Source organism: Chelonia mydas, chromosome 25 (genome assembly GCF_015237465.2).
Source record: "Chelonia mydas isolate rCheMyd1 chromosome 25, rCheMyd1.pri.v2, whole genome shotgun sequence".
Taxonomy (NCBI): Eukaryota; Metazoa; Chordata; order Testudines; family Cheloniidae; genus Chelonia; species Chelonia mydas.
In genome coordinates, this window is record NC_057858.1 from 15,072,463 (window position 1) to 15,093,391 (window position 20,929).

The following is a 20,929-nucleotide window of genomic DNA, read 5'->3' on the forward strand; positions in this document are numbered from 1 at the left end:
ATACCACTAGCTCCTCTGGGGGCAGGTGGGAAATGTGACAGAGGAGGGGGCATATATGGTGGCTTGTACCACTATCCCTACGGGGGGGAAACCTGTTGTGACGGGGGAGATGACGTGTGCGGGCCAGAGGACATGGTCTGAGCCGGCTCCTACCACTGCCCCCGGTGCAGGATGGTCCCATGTCCCGACAGGGGAGAGGCGGAGAACCAGTTCAAACCACTGTTTCCTGCGGGGGTGGCATATATCTTGATAGTGTTGGCTCGTACCACTGCCCTATGGTGTGGAGGGGTGGCACGTCACGTGCCAATAACAGCCACTGCCTTGAGGGGGCTATGCCATCCCTGAGGGACCAGGTCAGCTGGCCGCCCTAAAGGAGGCTCGAGCTCGAGGCTGTCACTCAAAAGCTCACGAAAGCGTCGAATGGGTGGTGCTTTCATGCTGTCAATCATTAGCGCGAGCCTATCATCGCGCAAGATTGGGTAGAAGCCCGCCTCCTCCGGAGCCTGAGGGAGAAGCTTGGAATGGGTCGTCTCCGGCCTCCTGACGTCATATTCTCATCTGCATACCGGTCCCCGCCCCTTCGGAATGCTGGCGACGTCAGCCGGGCTCTGCAATTGCCGGGGCCGCGCGCGGTGCTGCTGCATTTGGCGCAAGAGAAGCCTGGGGAGCGCGATCTGGAGGTGAGCGCGCGCCCCCCCCGGCCGCCCCCCCGGCCCCCTTGGCAGCCCCGCCCGGCCCCCCGCGTGCAGGGCGATAACCTTCATTTGACACCCGGGGGGATGATGATGCAGCGGGCGGGGCTCGTGGCTGCACGGGAGGGGGGGGCAAGCAGGGGGCTCGGTTCCTGCTGAAGGATGGAGGGAGGGGAGCTGTGTGCTTGGGGTCGCCCCTAGCATGGCAGAGCAATGGGGGGCTGTGTGCACAGACCCCGCTGGGTGATGCATGCACACAGACCTGCTGGCTGGGGGGGGTGCATGGGTCAGCGTTCTGCATCCATTTCCGTCTCTATCCGGCCTGGGGGGGAGAGCAAACGAGCTTCCGCTCCCCCCCCCCCTTCCACCTACGCTGCCCGTCTGGCGGGGGGGATTGAGGGGAGCTGGGGTGCACGGGAGCTCCTTGGCCTCCTACCTGGAGTGGGGGTGATGGGGCATTTTAGGGATTTGTATAAAACATATTGAAGGGTCGTTTTGGGACCGAAGGCTGAATCCGTTCCAGTGATTTGCCAGGCTCTGCAAATGTGATTGCTCAGCTGGTAACGTGGGGAAACATGGAGGTTCAGGGGACCGAACAGGGTCACTGAATATTTCTCTCTCTCGGCCCCAGGTGAGACATTTCTCTTGGTTGGTGCCAGGTCAGAAGATTTGGCTGGGCCTCAAAGAATAACATAGACATGGTGTTTGCTGTGCATGCAGCCTTTTCTGCCAGTGTTGGGGGTGGGGGGTGCTCACTGATGCGATCCAGAGAAAGCCTGTTAAATAAAAGAACACTGAGCTGGTTAAGGATGTTTTAATATGAATGATTGATAGCAGGGCGGGGACTCTGAGGGCTGAATGGTACAGACAACTGAATAGCTTGAAGCCATCTGCATCCACTCAACCCCTTGGTCTCTGAGTGACGGTCATTTATTAACACATCCAACCAAGCATGCAGCTTAGTTGGTTCCTGCTGTACCATGCGGTGGTGTATAAGGTTACGGCTTTGCTCTCCTTTTGATGGGTGGTATAACTAACTTCACATGTGCCTAATGCTGCTCTTCAAACAGAGAGCAAAATGGATGTGGGGGCCTGAGTGATTGTTTGCCTTGGCATCTGTGCACTTGGTGACGTTTGCATGGTGACTGAGATGATCTGCCTACAATGATGGGTGTTTTGTGTTTCTTGGGTGATATTAAAGGATGAAATTTCCAGAAGAACACAGGAGAAGAGCGCCCATTGCTAGGGCAGAAGCTTTTGGTGCAGACATACCACGAACGCTTTTCAGTCCTGCTATCTCTACACTCCTCTCTACAGAGTAAAATTGCTCCCTCCCTCAGAAAAGCCCTAGCTAATGAAAGACACTCATTGCCCAGGTCCTAGGTACAGCCCAGCTCCATTGTTACCCTCTTCCTCACAACATGCCTTGCCTAGGTCAGTGTAATTCTCCGACTTTACCAACCCAAATCTGCCTCCACACCAAGCTTTGCTCGTTAGCGCAGGGTCACTAGTGTCCGTTACTTTACACCAGGTTGAGGTTGTGTAGGTTACGGGGAATCTTGCCATAGACTCATGAAAAATAGAGGGCTCGGCCAGGCCAGGACTGAGCTTGACAGCGTGTTCTGGGCTGCCCTGTCCAAAGGCATTACAGAAATGGAGCCCACCACCAGCCTGATCTGCACGGTCCCTTCTCTTGTGTCCCTTACGGCGCGGCTTGGGTCATGTGTCTCAGTTGGGCCTTGGCAGAAGAGAGATGCCTTTACTTGGGTGGCAAACACTAAGTCGTGGGGCAGCAGGGCTAGTGGGGAATCGCCCTCCCTTTCGCTGGAGCGCTAGCTCATTGCTGGGGTCTCCATGTGCCTGTCAGAGGAGGTGTGTCTTCCTCTGCATGTTGTTCAATGCAGATGCTTGGAGACGGTAGACAGGAAAGCTGCCTGTAGGTATTAAGAGTTCTGTAATTAAAATGCACTGGAGGAGCCAGCTCACTAAGTGGCTGGCTTAATGTAGCAATAAAATGTTTCTCTAAATATGAACTTGGTCCACAAGGGCCAAATGACTAATATTATGTCGAGACCCATTATTTGAGTTAAATTGCATATTGTTAAAATGGGCTAAGTGACTTGCTGGATTGTATAGTTCCCATTGGATCTGGATTGCTGGCAGATTAGCCGTGTAAACAGGATTTATTCATACACGTGTTTGGAGGTTTTCTTCTGTTTGGCTTTAGAGAAATGGAGCAGGGCTGATTTCTCAGAGGCTGAAAATTCTCTGGATTTTTTTTCCCCCCAAACTCTGAATTGTGCAGCTTATTAGGAAATGGCGTTCGGCTTGGTGCACCGTTAAAGCTTCCTGACGGCATGTAATGGCATGACCATAGCTGTACTGTCCAGTATGTCCGACTGCTCCATATTTGAGGTGCCTTTGGACTGGGGACAGCATTTGTAAAACAAAAACTCTCCTCCTCCTGGCTGTTTGTAAGTTCAGTTTGATAAAGGGAAGCAGAAAGTGGCCATGTATTTCTGGGTGAGTTTTGCACTCAAAACTGAAGTTGCTCAACCTTTTGCCTTGTGCATCGTACGTACACCGCCTTGCATACACGCTTGCCTCGTGTACTCTGCCTGTCACCTTATTGCTTGAATATTAAGTGATCAGAGACTAAAACAAAGGTACAACAATTTCTCAGGAAGTGCGATTAGAGACTCAGAGCAGGAGTCTGCCCAGTAGTGACTATGAATGAGGTTATAAGGTTGCATTTCCCGATATTATTTCACAGAAAGAGAAAAAAGTACTTTGTGGCTCGGGAGTCTCTGTTTCTCCTTTGCAAAGGGTGACCTTAGAACAGGGGAAGATGCAGCTCACCCACCTTGCCAGCTTCCATTGGCGGTAAAGGGAGACAGCATACCCGGTGCAAGCAATATCCCACGTACTTAAATCTTGGAGCTAAAAGCTCGTGCTACTGTGCATCCTGGTACAACTCAGATCAAGCCGAATCTAGTCTCTGTGCTTTATAAACAGGGCTCGGAAACGTCACCGGAGATTTGAAGCGATTAGCCAGGGGCCAGCCTGCAATCTGAGAAGGTGGGCGTCTGCAGGGTATGCGGGCAACTCCCTGGCGTGAAGCAGTAGCCAACCCCCATTCCCTCCCTGGCTCTGGGATTCTTACCAGTGAGCTGCCCCTGCACCATGCTCAGGTCTCTTTCTCAGGTCTGGGTGGTAGGGATCTGATAAATGTCAAGCTGCTGGAAGGGAGAAGGATCTGCCTGTCTGAAGAACCTCCTGCCTATGGCAAGGAGAGGAGGTTTGTGCTGGCTTCCCACAGCCATCTTGTTTTGTGCCCTCCCTACTGCAGATGACTGGAGCGCCCAACTTGAAGCTGACATGGTTCTTGAGTTTCCCTGAGGTGCTGAGACTAAATACTTGAAACTAATTTCATGCTGTTGCTGAAAAGAACTCTTTCCTGCAGCAGCAGAGGCAATGGAAAGGTCTGTCTGTAGATTCAGGAAGATGCTCCTGTATCCGTTCGTACTCTGCTCCAAGTTGCAAAGTTTATGGTTATCTTCCTCCCCTTCCCCCCCCCCAAAAAAGCTACTAAGGGTTACAGAGGGGTCAAGGGGTGGTCCCTGGTGAACCTTCTGAGACATGTGGGGGTCTCCAATCAGCCTGTTAAGGCTTGCTGCAGGTTCTCCCTCTTAAGAAGCTCACAGCAGAGGGGAACAGCACCCTCCTAGGCCCTTCTGGCCTTGGAATCTACTGCAGGCATCTAGTGTCTCCCCCTGTTGAAAATGGCCCAGGACTTCCCCAAAATCATTCCCAGAGCAGGTCTTTTAGCAAAACAGCCAATCTTGATCATCTGTTCTCTCCTCCCAGTCCTCCACAGATCTGCTACGGTGAGAGGAGCAGGGGTCCTGAGTGCGTGTGGGGAGCACAGGGGCCTAGGTCTGGGCAGCAGGGTGGGAGCTGTTCAGCCCAGGAGAGTGATTACTCCAGTGAAGGTAACTGTCTCTTGTCCTCCCACTGGGGTCTGGCCATGACATGTTTGAAGCTTAGCCGTGGCGACCACCAATTCTTAATGTCTGAATTTACAAATGGCCTCTCTGCTTCACTTCTGTATTGCAGGGCTGGTTGTCCTCTCTGTTGTGGTGTTTTGGGGGGAGGGATAGCTCAGTGGTTTGAGCATTGGCCTGCTAAACTCAGGGTTATGAGTTCAGTCCTTGAGGGGGCCATTTAGGGATCTGGGGCAAAAATTGGGGATTGGTCCCGCTTTGAGCAGGGGGTTGGACTAGATACCTTCTGAGGTCCCTTTCCACCCTGAGATTCTATGATTCTGTGACATTTACATTGCAATAGTCCCTCAAGGCCACAGCCAGGTTGGGCCCTGTTGCGCTAGGCGCTGTGCAAACACACAACCCCTGGAGAGTCGAGTTAAGCTTTGCAGTCTGGCTCTGCAGGAAAAAGAGAGAGTGAGACCACGTCTGCACTGGGGGGCGGCAGCCACGTAGCTGTGGCCCATAGCCCCAGAGCGTAGATGCAGAGGGGTAAGGTCTGCAGAGCCTGGTGGAAAGTGCACGCCCAGGAGCGCTGTAGCCATGTCAACCTACATTTAAAGCGTAGCCCAGGCCTGAGGGCGAGATGCTCACAGGAGGTGTGATGCAGCACACGCTGGTGTACCTGTGCAGACGTTAACTTAGCAAGCATGGCTGAAAAGAGCAGTGAAGAAATGGCAGCCCGAGTTCAGCGTGGGCCAGCTAATGCAAGCGTGTCCCCAGCGTGCATTGCACAGGTCGCGCCGAAGCCCTGCCTCTGCATTGTCATGGCTGTTGTAGCCAGCTGGGCTCGCTAGATTCAAGCTGGCATGGTTGTGCCAACCCGTGCTGCCATCGCACTGCCAGCTGCAGGGCAGACCGACCCTTGGTGCTTTTTCAACGAGAGCTTTGGGGTAATGTTTTCAGAAGCACCGAAGTCCTATTTCTGAAAGTGATTTAGTCCCTTGAGAGTTTAAGTCTCATTGGAAGCAAATGGAATTTAGGCTCCAAGTGCCTAAGTCACTTGAAAATAGGGCCTAGGCTCCTAAGCCACTTGGGCCCTTTTGACAATGTTGCCCTTGGTCTCTCGCTGACAAGTTGTGCTGCGCAGTGCTTGTTGGGGCTGATGATCCACAAGAGTGCCCCTGTTAAAAATGTTTAACAGCTCTTCATGTTTGATCACAACCAAGTCATCTCAGACCTGGGGGTAGATCTCAGCTTGGAGAATCCGCCCCTTTTGTTACAAAGTGGCACAATAATAGACTTGATGAGCTTCAGTGAATGCCTTTGTTTTTAGGATGTCATAATTCGGGAGCTGCTTGTCCAATTCAGGTAAACTGGGGGGGAAATTCTACCTTGGCTCTAACCCTAACCCACTAATATTGGGGCTGGTATGACTTTAGAAGAGGGGGTGTGTAGGGGGCACAGTTGAGTTTATAAGGGAAAAGGTACAGAGAAGGGCAACAAAAATGATCAGGGGGAGGGAACAGCTTCTCTATAAGGAGAGAGTAAAAAGACGGGCTTGTCAGTCTAGGAAAGAGACGACTAAGAGGGAATATGATAGAGGTCTGTAAAGTCCTGAATGGTGTGGAGCAGTGGCTCTCAACCTTTCCAAACAACTGTACCCCTTTCAGGAGTCTGATTTGTCTTGCGTACCCCAAGTTTCACCTCACTTTAAAGACGACTTGCTTACAAAATCAGACATGCAAATACAAAAGTGTCACAGCACACTGTTACTGAACAGTGCTGACTTTCTCATTTTTACCATATCGTTATAAAATAAAACAATTGGAATATAAATATTGTACTTACATTTCAGTGCATGGGATATAGAGCAGTATAAACAAGTCATTGTCAGTATGAAATTTTAGTTTGTACTGACTTCACTAGTGCTTTTATGCTGCTTGTTGTAAAACAAGGCAAATCTCTAGATGACTAGCTCAGTTCCTGGAGGATAGGTCCATCGGGGGCTATTAGCCAAGATGGTCAAGGACGCAAACCCATGCTCCAGGTATCCCTAAACCTCTGACTGCCAGACGCTGGGACTGGGCGACGGGATGGATCACTTGATTAATTGCCCTCTTCCACTCATTCCCTCTGACCTGTCTTGCCCCAACGACTGTTAGAGGACACTGGGCTACATGGACAATTGGTCTGACCCAGTGTGGCCGTTCTTATGTTAAAACATCTTACTTTGTTTGCATGGTTTTGGCTGCTGCCAGCACCCAGGCCAGTGGGATGAATGTTAGACCCAGTAGTGGAGGCCTAGCTTTGTAGTGGTTCAGACCGAGTGTAGGAACATCACAGCTGCATGGATCAAAGGCCCGCACTGGCTGGCTGCCTCAAGAAGGAAATTGGAACCTTATCTATTCATGCAAGCTGTTTGCTTCAAGGGTTTCTTTTGAGGAAGCTTACATAATGGGAAAAACACTGTGGTGCACTTGGACTGTTACTTCACAGGGAGCATTAATTTCTGGGGGGAAGGAGTTTGTCTCAGGACCTAGTAAATACAGACCTCCTGGATCTATTCTTGCATTCAAAGCTCTTGGGACCTCCCAGAGCAACAGTGTTTGCTGGTGCTGTCTGCCCTGCTGCGTCCCTGGAAAATCTAGTGGCACAGACCTGCCCTTAGTTCTCAGGAATTTTGCTCTGGGTTGTCCAGGGCGCTCTCACCCTGCTCCTTCAGCCACATGCCTCTCCACATTCGCATAGCCTTGTGGGGAAGGCTCTAGACAGAGTCTTGAGATCTGGGCTTGGTTCCTTGCTCTGCCCCAGAGGTCCAGTGTCACTGGGGTGGGGCTGTCACAGGCAGCTGAGAGAGTTCAGGCACCCAGTTCCCATTGAAAACCCAGGAGAGTTGGCCACTGATAATCCTGCCCATAACCTCTCTGGGCGCAGTTGCCAACCTGCAAAATGGGGATTGTATTCCCTTTCTCCCACCATGTGCCTGTCTTGGGCAGGGACTGTCTCTGTGTCTTTGGGCACCACTGGTCTAGGAATAGCGATGCTGGCGTTAGACCAATGGTCCATCTAGCCCAATATCCGTCTCTCACGGTGGCCAGTACCAGGTGCTTCTGGCAGTTGGAGGTTGAGGGGTACCTGGAGCGTGGGGTTGCATCCCTGACAGTCCTGGCTAACAGTCATTGATGGGCCTGTCCTCCATGAAAGTATCTAACTCTCTAGTCCAGTTCTACTTTTGGCCTTCACAACGTACCAGGCCACGACCATGGGTTGTCCCATGGCTTGATGGTGTGCAGTGTGAAGCAGTACGTCTGTTTGTTTGTTTTTAACACGTGACCCCCTAGCTTGTGTGTGATGGGAACAGATAAATAACGCTTCCGAATTCGCTTTCTCCACACCAGTCCTGTTTTCTTTCCTTCAATCACGTTCCCCTCTCAGGCGTCTCTTTTCCAAGCTGGACGGTCCCCGTCTTTTTAATCGCCCATGAAAGCTGTTCCATCCCTAGCAGTTTTTCTTGCCCTTCTCTGTACCTCTTCCCATTCTCATATATTTTTTTGAGATGGGGTGACAAGAACTGCGCACACTATTCAAGGTGTGGGCGTGCCATGGATTTATATAGTGGCCTTGTGATGTTTTCTGTTTTATGATCCATCCCTTTCCTAATGGTTCCTACCATTCCGTTCGCTTTCTTGGCTGATTTTTCAGATTGGGCGGATGTTTTCAGAGAACTAGCCAGGATGATGCCAAGTTCTCCTCCTTGAGTGGTGACAGCTCATTTAGACCCCATCGTTTCGTATGTACAGTTGGGATCATGTTTTCCAATGTGCATGACTTTGCACTTAGACTGAATCTCAAGGTGCCATTTTGTTGCCCAGCCACCAGGTTTGTGAGATCCCTCCGTAACTCTTCGCAGTCCGCTTTGGACTTAACGATCTTGAGTAATTTTATATTGTCTGCAAATTGTGCCAGCTCACTGTTCCCTCCCTTTTCCAGATCATTTATGAATATGTTGAACATTGGTCCCCGTACAGATCCTTGGGGGGCCCTGCTAGTGCAGGGATATCGCGCCATTTCCGTTAGAAGCCCCGAGGGGTCCTTGTTTGGTTGACGCACGTGCTAGGGGTATTTCACAGCTACATTAGCAGTTGAGGAGTTTGTGGCAGAGACCTGAGTTTGCTTTGTGCTGAAGCTGGGTGGCCTCTCAGCCGAGGAGTCTGGAGGCCCTTGTGCAGGCACTGCTGAGAGCAGCGTTCCAGGGAGGAACTGGCCACACGCGTGTGGCTTCCCCAGGCTGGTAGCCGTGAGGCTCCTGCGAGCTGGGCTCCCGCTCCGTCTAGGACTCGGAGTGCAGCTGTGGGGGCTGCAGAGAGCCGTCCTGCCTGCACCGTGAGCCGCAGGGGCTCCATGCAAAGGGCTGCTGTTTGGGGGCCCGTCTGTCAGACCTTCCATTTTCCCAGTGGTCTCTTTCCTGCCCCACTGAACCTGGGGAGCAGAGTCGCCTCTTTCCACACCCAGAGGCTGTGCCCAGTGCCACGGACCCGGCATTCTCCACTCGCAGATGCTGCTTGCTATGTCTCCACCAGCTGTGGACCCTGAATATCCATCGCTTGCCAGCAACAGGCTTCGGAAACGTCATCATGGGTCTGGATCCCTGACGGCTCTGTGGGGCTCGGTCCTGTTTGCACTGGCACAGAACTGCTGCCACACCTGGAACGGACTGACCCCCGTGCTGCCCACCCCCCCAAGGGCCCCGGCCTGAATGGGCTGTGGGGCTCGAACTCCCCTTAGCAGGGCGGGGGGTGAGGGGAGTAGCGGACACCAGCTGCCGGTGGTGTTCTGCCTGCTTGCTGGGTAATCAAAGGGCATCAGTCTTCAGGACTGTCCCCGCCCGGCACCTCTCATGAGCCCTGGCAGGGGCTGCAAGGATCACAGCAAGGGCAGCCTGAGCCTTTGGCCAAGTCAAAGGGGCGAGGGGGAAACGCAGTATTGTCTAGGCCCCTCGTACCGGCCCTTTGCAGACAAAGTGCAGGAAGGTCTGGGGAGAGCTGTGGCATTGCCTGGGGGGCTGGAGGGGCTGAGCTGTGAGGGGATCGGGAAGGAACTCTGCCTAGTTCGGCCAAGCAGCAGCAGCCCACGGGGTTCGATGGGGCGCTTTGCTGAGGGCAAGGCCAGGGGGACGGAATGAAGATGCAGAGACTCGAGGTGGGTAGCAGGAAGGCATTAGGCCGTGATGGGGCTCTCCAGGGCGGGATGAGGGGAGCTGTGCCTGGAGTCGTACAGCCTTGCCCTGGGTGCTGCCCTGGGGAGCAGGCTGTAGGAGCAGCCTTGTGCTGGCTGGGTGATGGGTTGGGTGGAATAGGCCTCTTCCCCCTCGTCGACTTCTGGGTGTAACGTACCCCGAGTATGTGCCGGGACAGAAAGGGAGCCTGGGCCTGTGGTCTGCTGGGCCTCGCGGCTTCCGGCTTGTGAACAGGGCAGGGAGATCCTGTGGAATAGCTGGGTCTGGGAGAGGCTGGATCAGAGAGCCCGGCTGGCTTGGGGCTGGTGTCCTCTGCCGGGCCCAACTTCCTGCATCAGCCGCATTGGTGGGTGGCATGTGCTGTGATCACCCCCAGCTGTCAGTGGGGAAACGTGGGGCAGGGCCCAGGCTCAGGCAGGGCTGGGGTCTCAGGGTTATCCTAAAACAGCATGGCAGAGAGGAGCATGTTTAAAATCCGACCAATCCATTCTGGGTGTGCGTAGACCTGGATTCTGTTCCCAGCTCTCTGGTCACTCTGCCCCCGCTGAGAAACCTTGTACCTTCGTTCCAGGGTGTTGGACGCTGCAGTACTCCGTTGCGAATGACACCAGATATGACCCACCGGAAGGGCACCCCCATGAGCCTCCCCCCTCCCCATTGCAGGGCAGAAAGGGTGGGCATAGCTGGGTGCCATTTCTCGTGCTTCACGGTGCCCGCCCATGTTACTGCACCCAGAGGGGTGATGGGGTGCGATACTGCATGACGTGGCCTCGCTCTGACCTCCCAGAAGCTGATGGTGGGGTCTCTCTGGGTCTGAGCAGGGAGCAGCCACCCTGGTGACTCCATGGGGCCGAGCATGCCTGAATCCCCCAGGAAGCACGTACCCCCCAGCCCAGCTCTGCCGTATGCTTCCCTTTGCAGATGGCTTCCGCTACCGACTCCCGCTATGGCCAGAAGGAATCCTCGGATCAGAACTTCGACTACATGTTCAAGATCCTGATCATCGGGAACAGCAGCGTGGGGAAGACCTCGTTCCTCTTCCGGTACGCTGATGACTCCTTCACTCCCGCCTTCGTCAGCACCGTGGGCATCGACTTCAAAGTCAAAACCATCTACAGGAACGACAAGCGCATCAAGCTGCAGATCTGGGTAGGGGCTGTGGGTTGTGGGATGCAGTGAGGTGGGCTCTGTGCTGCTGTATGTCACAGGAGATGTGCACTGAAACCTCCCTGGCCCAGCCAGCTGCTCTAGGGCTGGGGTGATAACCCAGAGTCCTAGCCAGGCCTCAGTCCGGGGAGTCCTGTTCGGCCACCCTCAACTTCCCTGCGGCTTAGACTGGCCCCCCGGCCTTGGCTGCTGCATGGTGTGCCTGGCGCCACGCGGCTGGTGTGTTCTCCCTAGGCTGTCAGTGGGCACCATGGGATCGGTGCTTGCTGGGGGAGATGTTCACGAAGTGATAACCAGCCCGGAGTGTTTTCCGAAGGGCAGACATCACATGGGTGACGACGGTTCTGGTTTCTTTTACGCTCTTTCCCCCCAGGACACAGGTTGCTAACTAACCACTTCCACGAAGTGTGAGCATCCTGCATCTGCTGCTAGCCCCGCGGCGGCCTGGCAGAGTGGCCCTCAGAAGAGGGGTCCTGGTGTGCTGTGTGCACCCTGGTCCGCGTGGGACAGCGGCGGTGAGAAGAGGCTTGGACGGGTGGTGGCTGTGGCCATGCTGTCTCCTAGAACCTGAGCACCCCGCGTAGGCTCAGGGCTGTTCTAAAGCCCAGCTCTACAGCATGGCCTTTCCCAGCTCCTCCACCGGGCCGCTGCAGAGCAAGCCTGGGCTGCCCCTTGCTCTGCACCCAGGCTGTCAGCTCCACCTTGATTCACCTTGGCCCCCTCCACCCCCCCACTCTCACGCGCACACAGCCTCTGGAAGGAGCCATTAGCCCAAGGCCTTGGCTCCAGAACGCTCAGAGGTGGCCTCACGCTCCACAGTGCCGTGTGCTGACAGGCTCCCTGCCTCCCCGGGCACAGAGCGTCAACACAGAAGGGCCCAGAACAGTCTCAGCAGCAGAGATGAGGGAGCAGCCGGAGTGACAGATTTAGCTGCGGTGGCTTTGCCCTCGTTCCCGTGGGATGTAAATGCGGCTTCGTGGCTCTGAGCTGCCTGCCGCAGCAATGAAAGGCTCTGGGTGGTGGAACCAGAGAAGCGATGAGCCTGGTGACTCTTGGTGAGTGGGGAGGGGTCTCTTGGGCACACGTGCCAGTTCCCAGCCTAACGAAGCCGCTGCCTGGGAATGCAGAGTGGGGGTTAATTTTCAGGAGAGCCGAGTTCGGGGTTCTTTGCTGGGGCTGCGTTCAGCTCCCCTGGTAGCATTGCAGACAGCAGAATGGTCTCTTGCTGGGAGGGGAGCCCCTGTCTGACACTGAACCGCTTCAGGGCGGCTGTCTGAACGTTGGGGCACGCGGGGGGTGTCCCTGCCCCTGCCTGCTGGGCTTTGCCCTGTAAATTCTGTGGCTTCCTGTTTTCTTCCCTGGGCTCCTCTGGTCCGTCTGTCCTCTGTCAGCGTGCATAGGGAGGGGCTTCTCCAGCATTGCTTCAGGCTGCTCCTTGCAAACTCGGTGAGCTGGGCTGTTCACGCAGACGTGTGGCTAATCGCCAGGCACCCCACTCCCACAGGCTCATCTGAAACGAAGGGCTCCCCCTTCCCATTCAACGGCAGGCAAATGAGAGGCTGGTATGTCGGGAGTGCCTGAGCCTGCCTCTCCCTACGGGCCTCCCTGGACAGGACAGTCCCAGCCCCTATTGGCCGCTCTGCAGCCGAGCCCCACTTGGGTCCTGCTCCTTGGCATTGACGTGATCCTGGCAAGGCAGCTGGCATCTGCTGTCAGTGCCTCCCAGCATGCCCTGCAGCCAGGGGTGCCCCAAAGGGAAAGGGTAGATCTGCAGGGAATTTGGAAATTCCTTGATTGGAAGAATCCTAAAATAATTCAAATATAAAACCAGGGACGTGGCGATTCCAGTGGGATCAGAGCGAAAATCGGGAGCCGGTCTCTTGGCCAGGCTGAGACTCTTAGCGAATCCACCCCAAAGTCCTCCCCTTCGTCTGCTTGAAACCCAGCCCTGGAGAGAGACAGGTTCAATTAACGCACCTCTCCTCTCCTGAGCAGCGATGCCATGGCAGGTCTGCCAGTCCCCCTCTCTGCCCCGTGTGCTTCAGCTGGTCCAGGGTGGCCCACTGGGGACGGGGTGCTCCTCCAACCCGAGAGACCCCTGGGTGGGGATGGCAAGTTACTTGGCACAGTAGCGCTGCAGTCGGCCAGCCACCGGGGCGGTTTTGTTATACAGTTAGTTACCTAGTAGTTAGAGTAGGGACTTACCCAGGAGTCCCTGGTTCTGTTCCCAGCCCTGCCACTCACTTGGCTCATGTGGCCTCTCTGACTCTGTTTCCCCATCTGTGAAATGGGCAGGAATCTTTCCCACCCCCACCGAGGAGTCGGGGCTGGTGATTGTCTGAAGTGCTTGGAGCTGCCCACGGGTGTCGCTTTACCGACTGGTAAACATCTTGCTTCTGCTGCCCTCGGTGCTCGGGGTGGATTTCTCCTCTCCGTGGCCTGCCCTGCAGCACCTGTTCCCCAGGCCGACAGCCACGGGCGTTTCCAGGCCCTGCACTGCTCCGGAGCGCTGGGTTGAACAGTCCAGGCAAATAAACAGGGGCTTCTGCCAAGCTCCTGGGGCCTGTGGGTCCCAAATAACGGAGCGGAGCGATGACTAAACTCCCTGGATCCTGCCCCCCACCCCCGCCCCTACCAGCACTTGTGGGAGCCCTGGGTCAGATCTTGCTAGGAGGCAAAAAACGCCCAGGTAGGGCCACTCGGACTCCTGCTGCCAGGAACCAGGGGGCCAAAGCCAGACTGAGAGGTGCTTCCCCACCTCTGCCTGTCCCTGCGGGGAGGTCTGGGGCAGGGCCCCCTCCGCATGGATCCCCAGGGCAGGGTCTGGCCCGATGTCTCGGGTGGGTGCTGTGGCTCACAGCCCGGCTCAGACCCCGGGCTTCTTTCCTGGGCCCGGGGCCGGCCGGCTTCTTCCCAAACTGAGCATGCCGCTTTGGCCCTGAGCCAGACTCCTGCAGGTTGGAGCCACTGCACCGGCCGCACCCCGCTCTGCTCGCCGCAGTGGCTGGGGGGAGCGCAGGAGCCGAAGGCATGTGCGTGCGGGGGCGGGGCACTTTGGCAAGAGGCGTGTGCATGCGGGGGGAGCTGTGGCGTCCCGAAGCACACATGTGTGGGATGCATCAGCAATGGCTGGAGGCCTGGGGCAAGGGCGATGGGGGTCCGTGGGGCCATGGAGGAGGTGTCTGCAGGCATCGCTCTGACGCTGGCCGGGCCCCAGCCCTGCCCTTGGTGCAGCCGCATGCAGGGCTGGGAAGGGAGGGCCTGGGCCCACCAGCTCTGGGTGCGAGAGCCGCCCGCGGAAGGCGGCAAACCGCAGCCTGTCCCTGGAGCTGGGCGCGCGGTGTGGGACCAAGGCTCCCTTTGGCACGGGGACGGGTTGCCATGGTGAATCGCAGGCAGCTCCACTGCAGGCCTGGCTGAGCCTCCCAGCTGTCCTGGGAAACCCCAGCGACGGGGAGTCGCGGTTCCTCTTCCCCCTGCTCCTGGGCAGGGCTCCCTGGAGGCCCCGTCCCCCTCCCCACCCCCATGGCACACGCAGGGTTGCGTGGGTGGGATCTCACTGCCGGGCTTGGGAGGGGATGTGTGGGAGAGGCGCTCTGCCGTGTCCCGCACTCTCCCAGCCCAGGAGACGCCGAACGGGGCAGGGGGGCGCACTGGCCTGGCCCCGTGCCCTAGATCATTCTGGGTGGGGGTCAGCAGCCCTGGGAGAAAGTTCCAGAGACTTGGCTAAACACTGGATTTTCCTTCTTTAAATCTCAGAGGCAGGATCCGTCTCCTCCCGTCTCGCAGTGCTGGAGCTCCGGGGCCCGGGCGGGGGGTGCACGGAAGTTAGGGTGGGTTCCCACATCCTTCCTGCTGCTCCCGAGTGACCCTGCTCTGGTCTCCCCAGGACACCGCGGGCCAGGAGAGGTACCGGACCATCACCACCGCCTACTACCGGGGGGCCATGGGCTTCATCCTGATGTACGACATCACCAACGAGGAGTCCTTCAACGCCGTGCAGGACTGGTGAGCGGGTGGCTCTGAGGGCACCGGGAAGGGAAAGCAACACTGAGCCTTGGCGCTGCGGTGCCGGCGTCTCGTTAGCAGAGCCAGTGAGGATGGGGGAGAGGGGGAGGGAGCCTCTCCATCGTGCAGAGCCAGGTTCTCACTGCCGTCCCTTTAGCCATGCTGGGACCCGGCAGCCAGGCCACTCAGCAGGTGTCTAACTGCGCTTCTGCCCAGCCCCAGCCCCGAACTGGCCTGTGTAGCCGGGACCCCTCCCCCAGGCCATGTCTGCATGCCCACGGACTGTGGTCCCGCTGGGAGCACTCCCTGCGCGTGACGGCTCTGAGGACAGCACAGACTCTCTCTGCCGCCAGCTGGTCACCAGGTGCCCTCTAGGGCCCGCTCCGCTGCAGAGCCGTGCTCCTAAGGGGCTGCTGTCTTCTCAAAGCCCGCCAAGATGTTCCCCCACTTACAGCCTTCCTCTGCTAAGGAAACTCCCCCCACACGCACATTTGGCGCCTGCACCCCCTGCCTCCTCCTAGGGCTGCAGCTTGGACTCTGCACCGCTGCTGGCTGTCTTTCTGCTGCGGCCCCCCACCCCATTTGAAGTGGGTGTTTCCTACATCTGGGTAAATACATCTCTGCGGGGTGGAGCCGGCCTGGCCTGGCCTGGCCTGCGATGCCCCCAGCTCTTGTCACCCAGAGACAGGGCAAGGGTTGCTGCCTGGAGCTTCTCCCTCCCCTGTGCACTGCGATTCCTGGCCTCTGCCCAGGTTTGAGGGGACAGGGGCTGCTTGTAATGCAGCCAGCATGGCTCCCCCCGCAGGGTGGTCCCCAGCCTTGAGTACTGTGCTGTCAGCAGCCTGGCTAATAACCCGCCCGCGTGGGCTGTCTCTACACTTGAGCCAAACGAAGTGCAGCCCTTGCAGAAATTCTGGGCCAGGAGCCGCCTCCTCCCCCAGCCCACGGCAGCGAGACGAGTTCAGAGCCCCCAGGAACACTTCTGCAGCAGGCCGGGAGAGCTGCCCTGAGCCAGGTGCCAAGGTGCCCCAAGCAGCCACTGACGGGCCATGTCCGTGGAACTAGTCCTGGCTCCAAGTGCGAGAGCTGGAATCCGGGCCGGAACGTGTCCCGTTGGCACTGAGCCTGGCTGGCTGTTTGGGCCGCCCGCTCCCTCCCCAATGCGAGACCGAAACAGCCCCCGAGTGCATTCAGAGAGGGTCCTGTCAGTCTAGCGTGGCCTAGTTCCCACTTCCCCAGGCTCTGCTTTCAGCCCTGGATCACTGGGAATCTCTCAGAAATTCACCCTAGTGCCCTCCCCTCCCCGACGTTGCCCAGACCTGCTGTGTAGCTGGAGAGTCCCATGTACATGCTCAGCTCCTGGCCTTTAACTGAGCCTGTGCTGGGCCCTGCCAGCCCGTTCCGTGTATCTCGCACTGCTGGTGGCAGGCTGCCTGGCTCTGGCCGTTGGGGACGGCATCCAGAGCTCTCCCCCTAGGAGGCTGGTTCCCGGATCGGCAGTGACCGAAATCCTTTCCTGGCACTTGGTGCCCAGGTGCAGAGAACACGTGGCGTGTTTTCAGCACACTCGCACGCAGCCCCCCAGGCATGCCCCTCATGGCAGTCTCTGCAGAGAAGCTGAAGCCCTGGACACCCCAGCTGGGCACGCTAGGGCGGGGGGCAGGCAAGTCGCAGAGTGGTTTGTGGGAGGAGGGGAGCCCAGCTTGCTCTGTTGCTGTCTATTCTGTGCTAGCCATGGGGTGTCCAGGCTGCTCATCTGGCCCCTGCCCCAGCACTGGGGTTGAACTTTTCCATCTCTGCTGCCCCCCTCTCCCCACTTCCTCTGCTCCCCTGTTCTCTGTGCACTGACCACCAATGCATCTTGCTACTGGTTTCTCTTCCCATTAGCTCTCTCTTAGGTCTCTTCCTGCTTTGCTGGTTTCTTCGCACTCTGTGGCTGCAGCTGTGGTGGATCTCTGACATGCCCTCTGGCAGTCTGGCTGTGATGGCTTGAGTGAAATGGGGTGAAGGCGAAACTTCTCTGCTAAGAGGCTGGGGGGTGAAGGCCTCTTGCCACTGACCCAGAGAACCAGGCTTCAGTCTCTGGCTGGGATCTGGGACTTTTGGCCCAGAGTCTTTAAAAGTATTGATGTCTTGCTATGCTCAGCACTGCAATGCCTAACTGATTTAGGAGCCTAAATTGCATTAACTGTCAATGGGATTTTGGCTCCTAATGCGTGAATCACTTTTGAAAATGAGCTAAAGGCTCCTAAATCAAGTTAAGCATTGCAACGCTGAGCACAGCACCTTTGACAATCTGGGCCTTTGTCTAACCAGCTGCCCACAGCCCTGCTGTCTGAATATTGTGATTATTTGTTCCCCTATTGCGGCTTTAAGGTCAACCCAGATCAAGACCTATTCCTGGGATAACGCACAGGTGCTACTGGTGGGTAACAAGTGCGACATGGAGGATGAGCGAGTTGTGGCGGCGGAGAGAGGGCGCCAGCTGGCGGAGCACCTGGGTAAGTGCTGGGTGCTGGGCACTGAGCCCCAGCCTAGGTAACGTGCCGACCCTGCAAGGTTCCGGTTGGCGCCGCTCGGGCCCTTTCAGGATTCAGTCTCATGTGAGCATCTGAGAGGGTTCCAGGCATTGCCGAGCTGTTGGGGCTTTGCGCTGCCTTGCACAAGAGCAGGTCAGAAGCACCGTGGGTAAGTCCTGGGCATCGGAAGGTTCTTTGGCCAGTTGAGCACCAGCATTTGCTGCCCCAAAAGGCATCTGGATGTCCTTGTGCTGAGAGATGGCAGTAACGGTGCCCTGCAGGCCTGGGCAGCATCTTTTAGGGGCCTGACAGGTGTGGGGAAGATGGGGGGTGCTGCACAGAGCTGTAACCCTGCAAGGGGACCTGTGTCTGTGCAAGTGCACACGTGCGCGTGTGGAGGCTGTGCGGTTGTATGGCAGGCACAGGAGCTGTAACCCTGAGAGGGGACCTGTGTGTCTCTTTCTTTCCTGTAGAGTAATTTAATTGACTCATTGCACTTGCCATAATTCTGTCATTAAGTAGCAGTATGGCTTGTCTTCTAACAAAACTGTAATTGCCGAGCCAGCGCCAGTGTTTTCGATAACTGTTTCTATTATAATCTGTTATTATCACAACTGTATAAACCCTGCGTTTACTGCTGTAAAGTGGTTGGAAAACCAGTCGGCCTGGGTGGATTTAACAGCAGGTTGAACCCAGTTTAGAACGTTGGGCGAGTTTATGGATTTATAACTAAACCCTTTTCCCTGCAAAGTGTCCCATTAAAATTTAACAGCCCAGAGGAGGAGCTGTAAAACCCTTAAAAATTCAGAGACTTTCCATATTTATCATGAGCATGACGAGAACTGTCTATAGCCAGCAGGAGCCTGAGCAGCCCCACCCATGGACTCTGTCACCTGCCTGGACGGGACTTGGGCAGTCAATGTTAAGTTTACAATAAGCAACTGGTATCAGTAACCCCCACCCCACATCCTTACACAGTCAGTCAGGACCCAACTGCTGATCAAAGAGGCGTGGGTATTTGCTGGGCTTTGTAAGGTGGGGTCCCTTGCACGTGGGTCTCACCTGGCTGCACAGAAAACACTCAGCTCTAGGGATGCTGAGCACTGATACTTGGTTCTAAGCTGGTGGAATCCCAGCCCCGGATCTCAGCTCTTGCCGTCAGTGACGCAAAGCTTGTAAAAGTGCCTTCCCCTGACTAACCTAGTTAGCTTGAATCAGCAGCTCCTGTGATGGGGAGCAGGAGTCTGAGCTGAACATCCCGGGCCATTTAACAGAGCCGGGGGATGACTTCGCTGGCCAGAGCAATGGTCCCCAGCTGCTGACGCTGCCTATGCAGCCCCTGCCTGCTGCTGAGGTTGCCTTGTTATTTTCCATGTACATTTGGGGCCATGTAAAAGTAATTACCTGGGACAGATTCATTTCCAGGGTCTTTAATTATCCCAGCTAAAACTACTTCCCAGGGCTTAGGAATCGTCTGGTAACTTGCATTGCGGGGCCCCTGTTGGTGAGCAAAGGCCCTGCCTTGCCCCAAGTCCCTCCCGGCTGCCAGTCTCACGCTCTCCCATCTCTCTCTGGGCAGGTTTTGAGTTCTTCGAAGCCAGCGCAAAGGACAATATCAACGTCAAGCAGACGTTCGAGCGGCTCGTCGACATTATCTGCGAGAAGATGTCAGAGTCCCTAGACACGGCGGACCCAGCAGTGACTGGTGCGAAACAGGGGCCGCAGCTGACTGACCAGCAAGCACCCCCCCACCAGGACTGTGCCTGCTAGAGACTGCAGGACGGCCCCCTCTGCCCGCGTAGGCCACATCACCCCTCCAAGTAACCAGTGCCCTAGTTACGCTCAGTTATGCTCCCACTTCAACACCCCAGTCACTAGGTCTGGTGGGATGGCCCATAGCGAGGAGTTGTCTGTCCGCTCTCACCTGGCAGGATTTGAAAGGGCTCTGGCCACCCTCTCAGAGTCTGCAGGTTCCATGGGGTGTCACCCCACCCTCCCCGTGCCCTCCAGTTTTCCAACCTGGGATGGTAGGAGAAACTTTTTTGTTGTTTGCTTTTAACTATTTCCTGATTGTGCCCCCTTGTTTATAGATAATTGTCTGTCTTGCTGGAAGGGGGGGGAGGGGTTAATTGCAGAATCCTGCATTAACCAGCTGACTCAGCTTGGCCAATGTGTTCACTAGCTTCCTTCCTTCCTTCCCTCCTTCCCAGCTGGATCCCTGCTGCTGGGTGGTGGGAGGAGCCCTGCTCGGGGGACAGCAGCTTAAAGGACTAGAGTCCCCTTGGTCCTGAACAAACAGCCCTGCCCCATGGAACCAGAGACCTGCTCCCTTCGCTGTAGTGCTGCTGAGGGGGTGACGCACTGGGGTTGCATCAGGGCAGATGTGGATTTTAACCTTGACAATTCAATCACTTCCTAAATGGTGCGTCTAGATCCCAGTAAGGCATTAGTGCAGGTGGTTTGTTCTTCATAGAGATGTGTTCCAGCCCCGTCTTTACACCTCCCCTTAACTTGTTCTCCTTGCTAGCACAGAGGCCTTGGCCGATAATGCTGGCTGGCTGAAGAGCCGCTTGACTTTCATTCCTCTGCTGCTCTGTTCTCCCCCACCAAGGATGGCTAGTTCCTGACTATTGTATAAATAGATGCTAATTTATGCTCCTGCTGTCTTCCTCCTTGTACATAAAAACAACCTTCCTGTAAATAGAAATAGCGAGTGACCATGGTGTGACATGCTGTGCTGTGATTGTGCAGATGTATTTATTTTATCAGTGTGGTATGAACCTGCTTGTGAATATCACTTTTAAATCTATTATTTAAAAACAAAGCTGAGTAAGGGCCAAGGCACTCCTGTACCAAACTAGCCCCAGCCCGGTGGTGGATGACCAATGGAAACCTCGCGCTAGAGGAAAAACTTCGATGGTTTGCCTCAAGTAAAGGAACAAGCCACCGAACTGCTGCCCCATTCCATGCTGGGGGTGGGGTTGACACCCCATCTGCCCCAGGATGTTGCACTAGCAGCTGAAGGGTGCTAGTTTGCTACAGGCCTCGCTGTTCCTTGTCTGTTACTATAGTAATGTGTTATTGTAGAGACTGTGAAGCAGTAGATCGAATTCTATCAATGCCCAAACCTGGTGCGTTGCTTCCCTCTATTTATTTTTCTTGGCGAACTCTCTGTATTTCGCAGGTACACACATCCAGCCTCCTGTTTTTGTGATGTTTACTGTAAAAATGTCAAAAGTGTCAAAGTAAAATTTCCTAAAGATCACTGTATCCAAGAGCTGGTGTGAAGAAATAAATTAATGCTAATCACAAGTCCTTCAG

The 20,929-nt window shown here is 55.7% G+C and overlaps 1 protein-coding gene across 2 annotated transcripts; it reads left to right on the forward strand.

The window, feature by feature from the left end:
• The first annotated feature begins 432 nt into the window (after positions 1-432).
• RAB3A (RAB3A, member RAS oncogene family) lies at positions 433-20,920 on the forward strand. Of its 2 annotated transcripts, none has more exons than XM_037885894.2 (5): positions 433-680; positions 10,836-11,063; positions 14,971-15,089; positions 17,466-17,590; positions 19,188-20,920. In XM_037885894.2, exons 1-5 carry the CDS (start codon positions 522-524, stop codon positions 19,376-19,378), a joined length of 822 nt encoding a protein of 273 aa, XP_037741822.2. In that variant the 5' UTR covers positions 433-521; the 3' UTR covers positions 19,379-20,920. The 2 variants fall into 2 exon arrangements, with proteins under 2 accessions (XP_037741822.2, XP_037741823.1); XM_037885895.1 differs by lacking the exon at positions 433-680 and adding an exon at positions 1,200-1,323.
• The last annotated feature ends 9 nt before the right edge of the window (positions 20,921-20,929 follow it).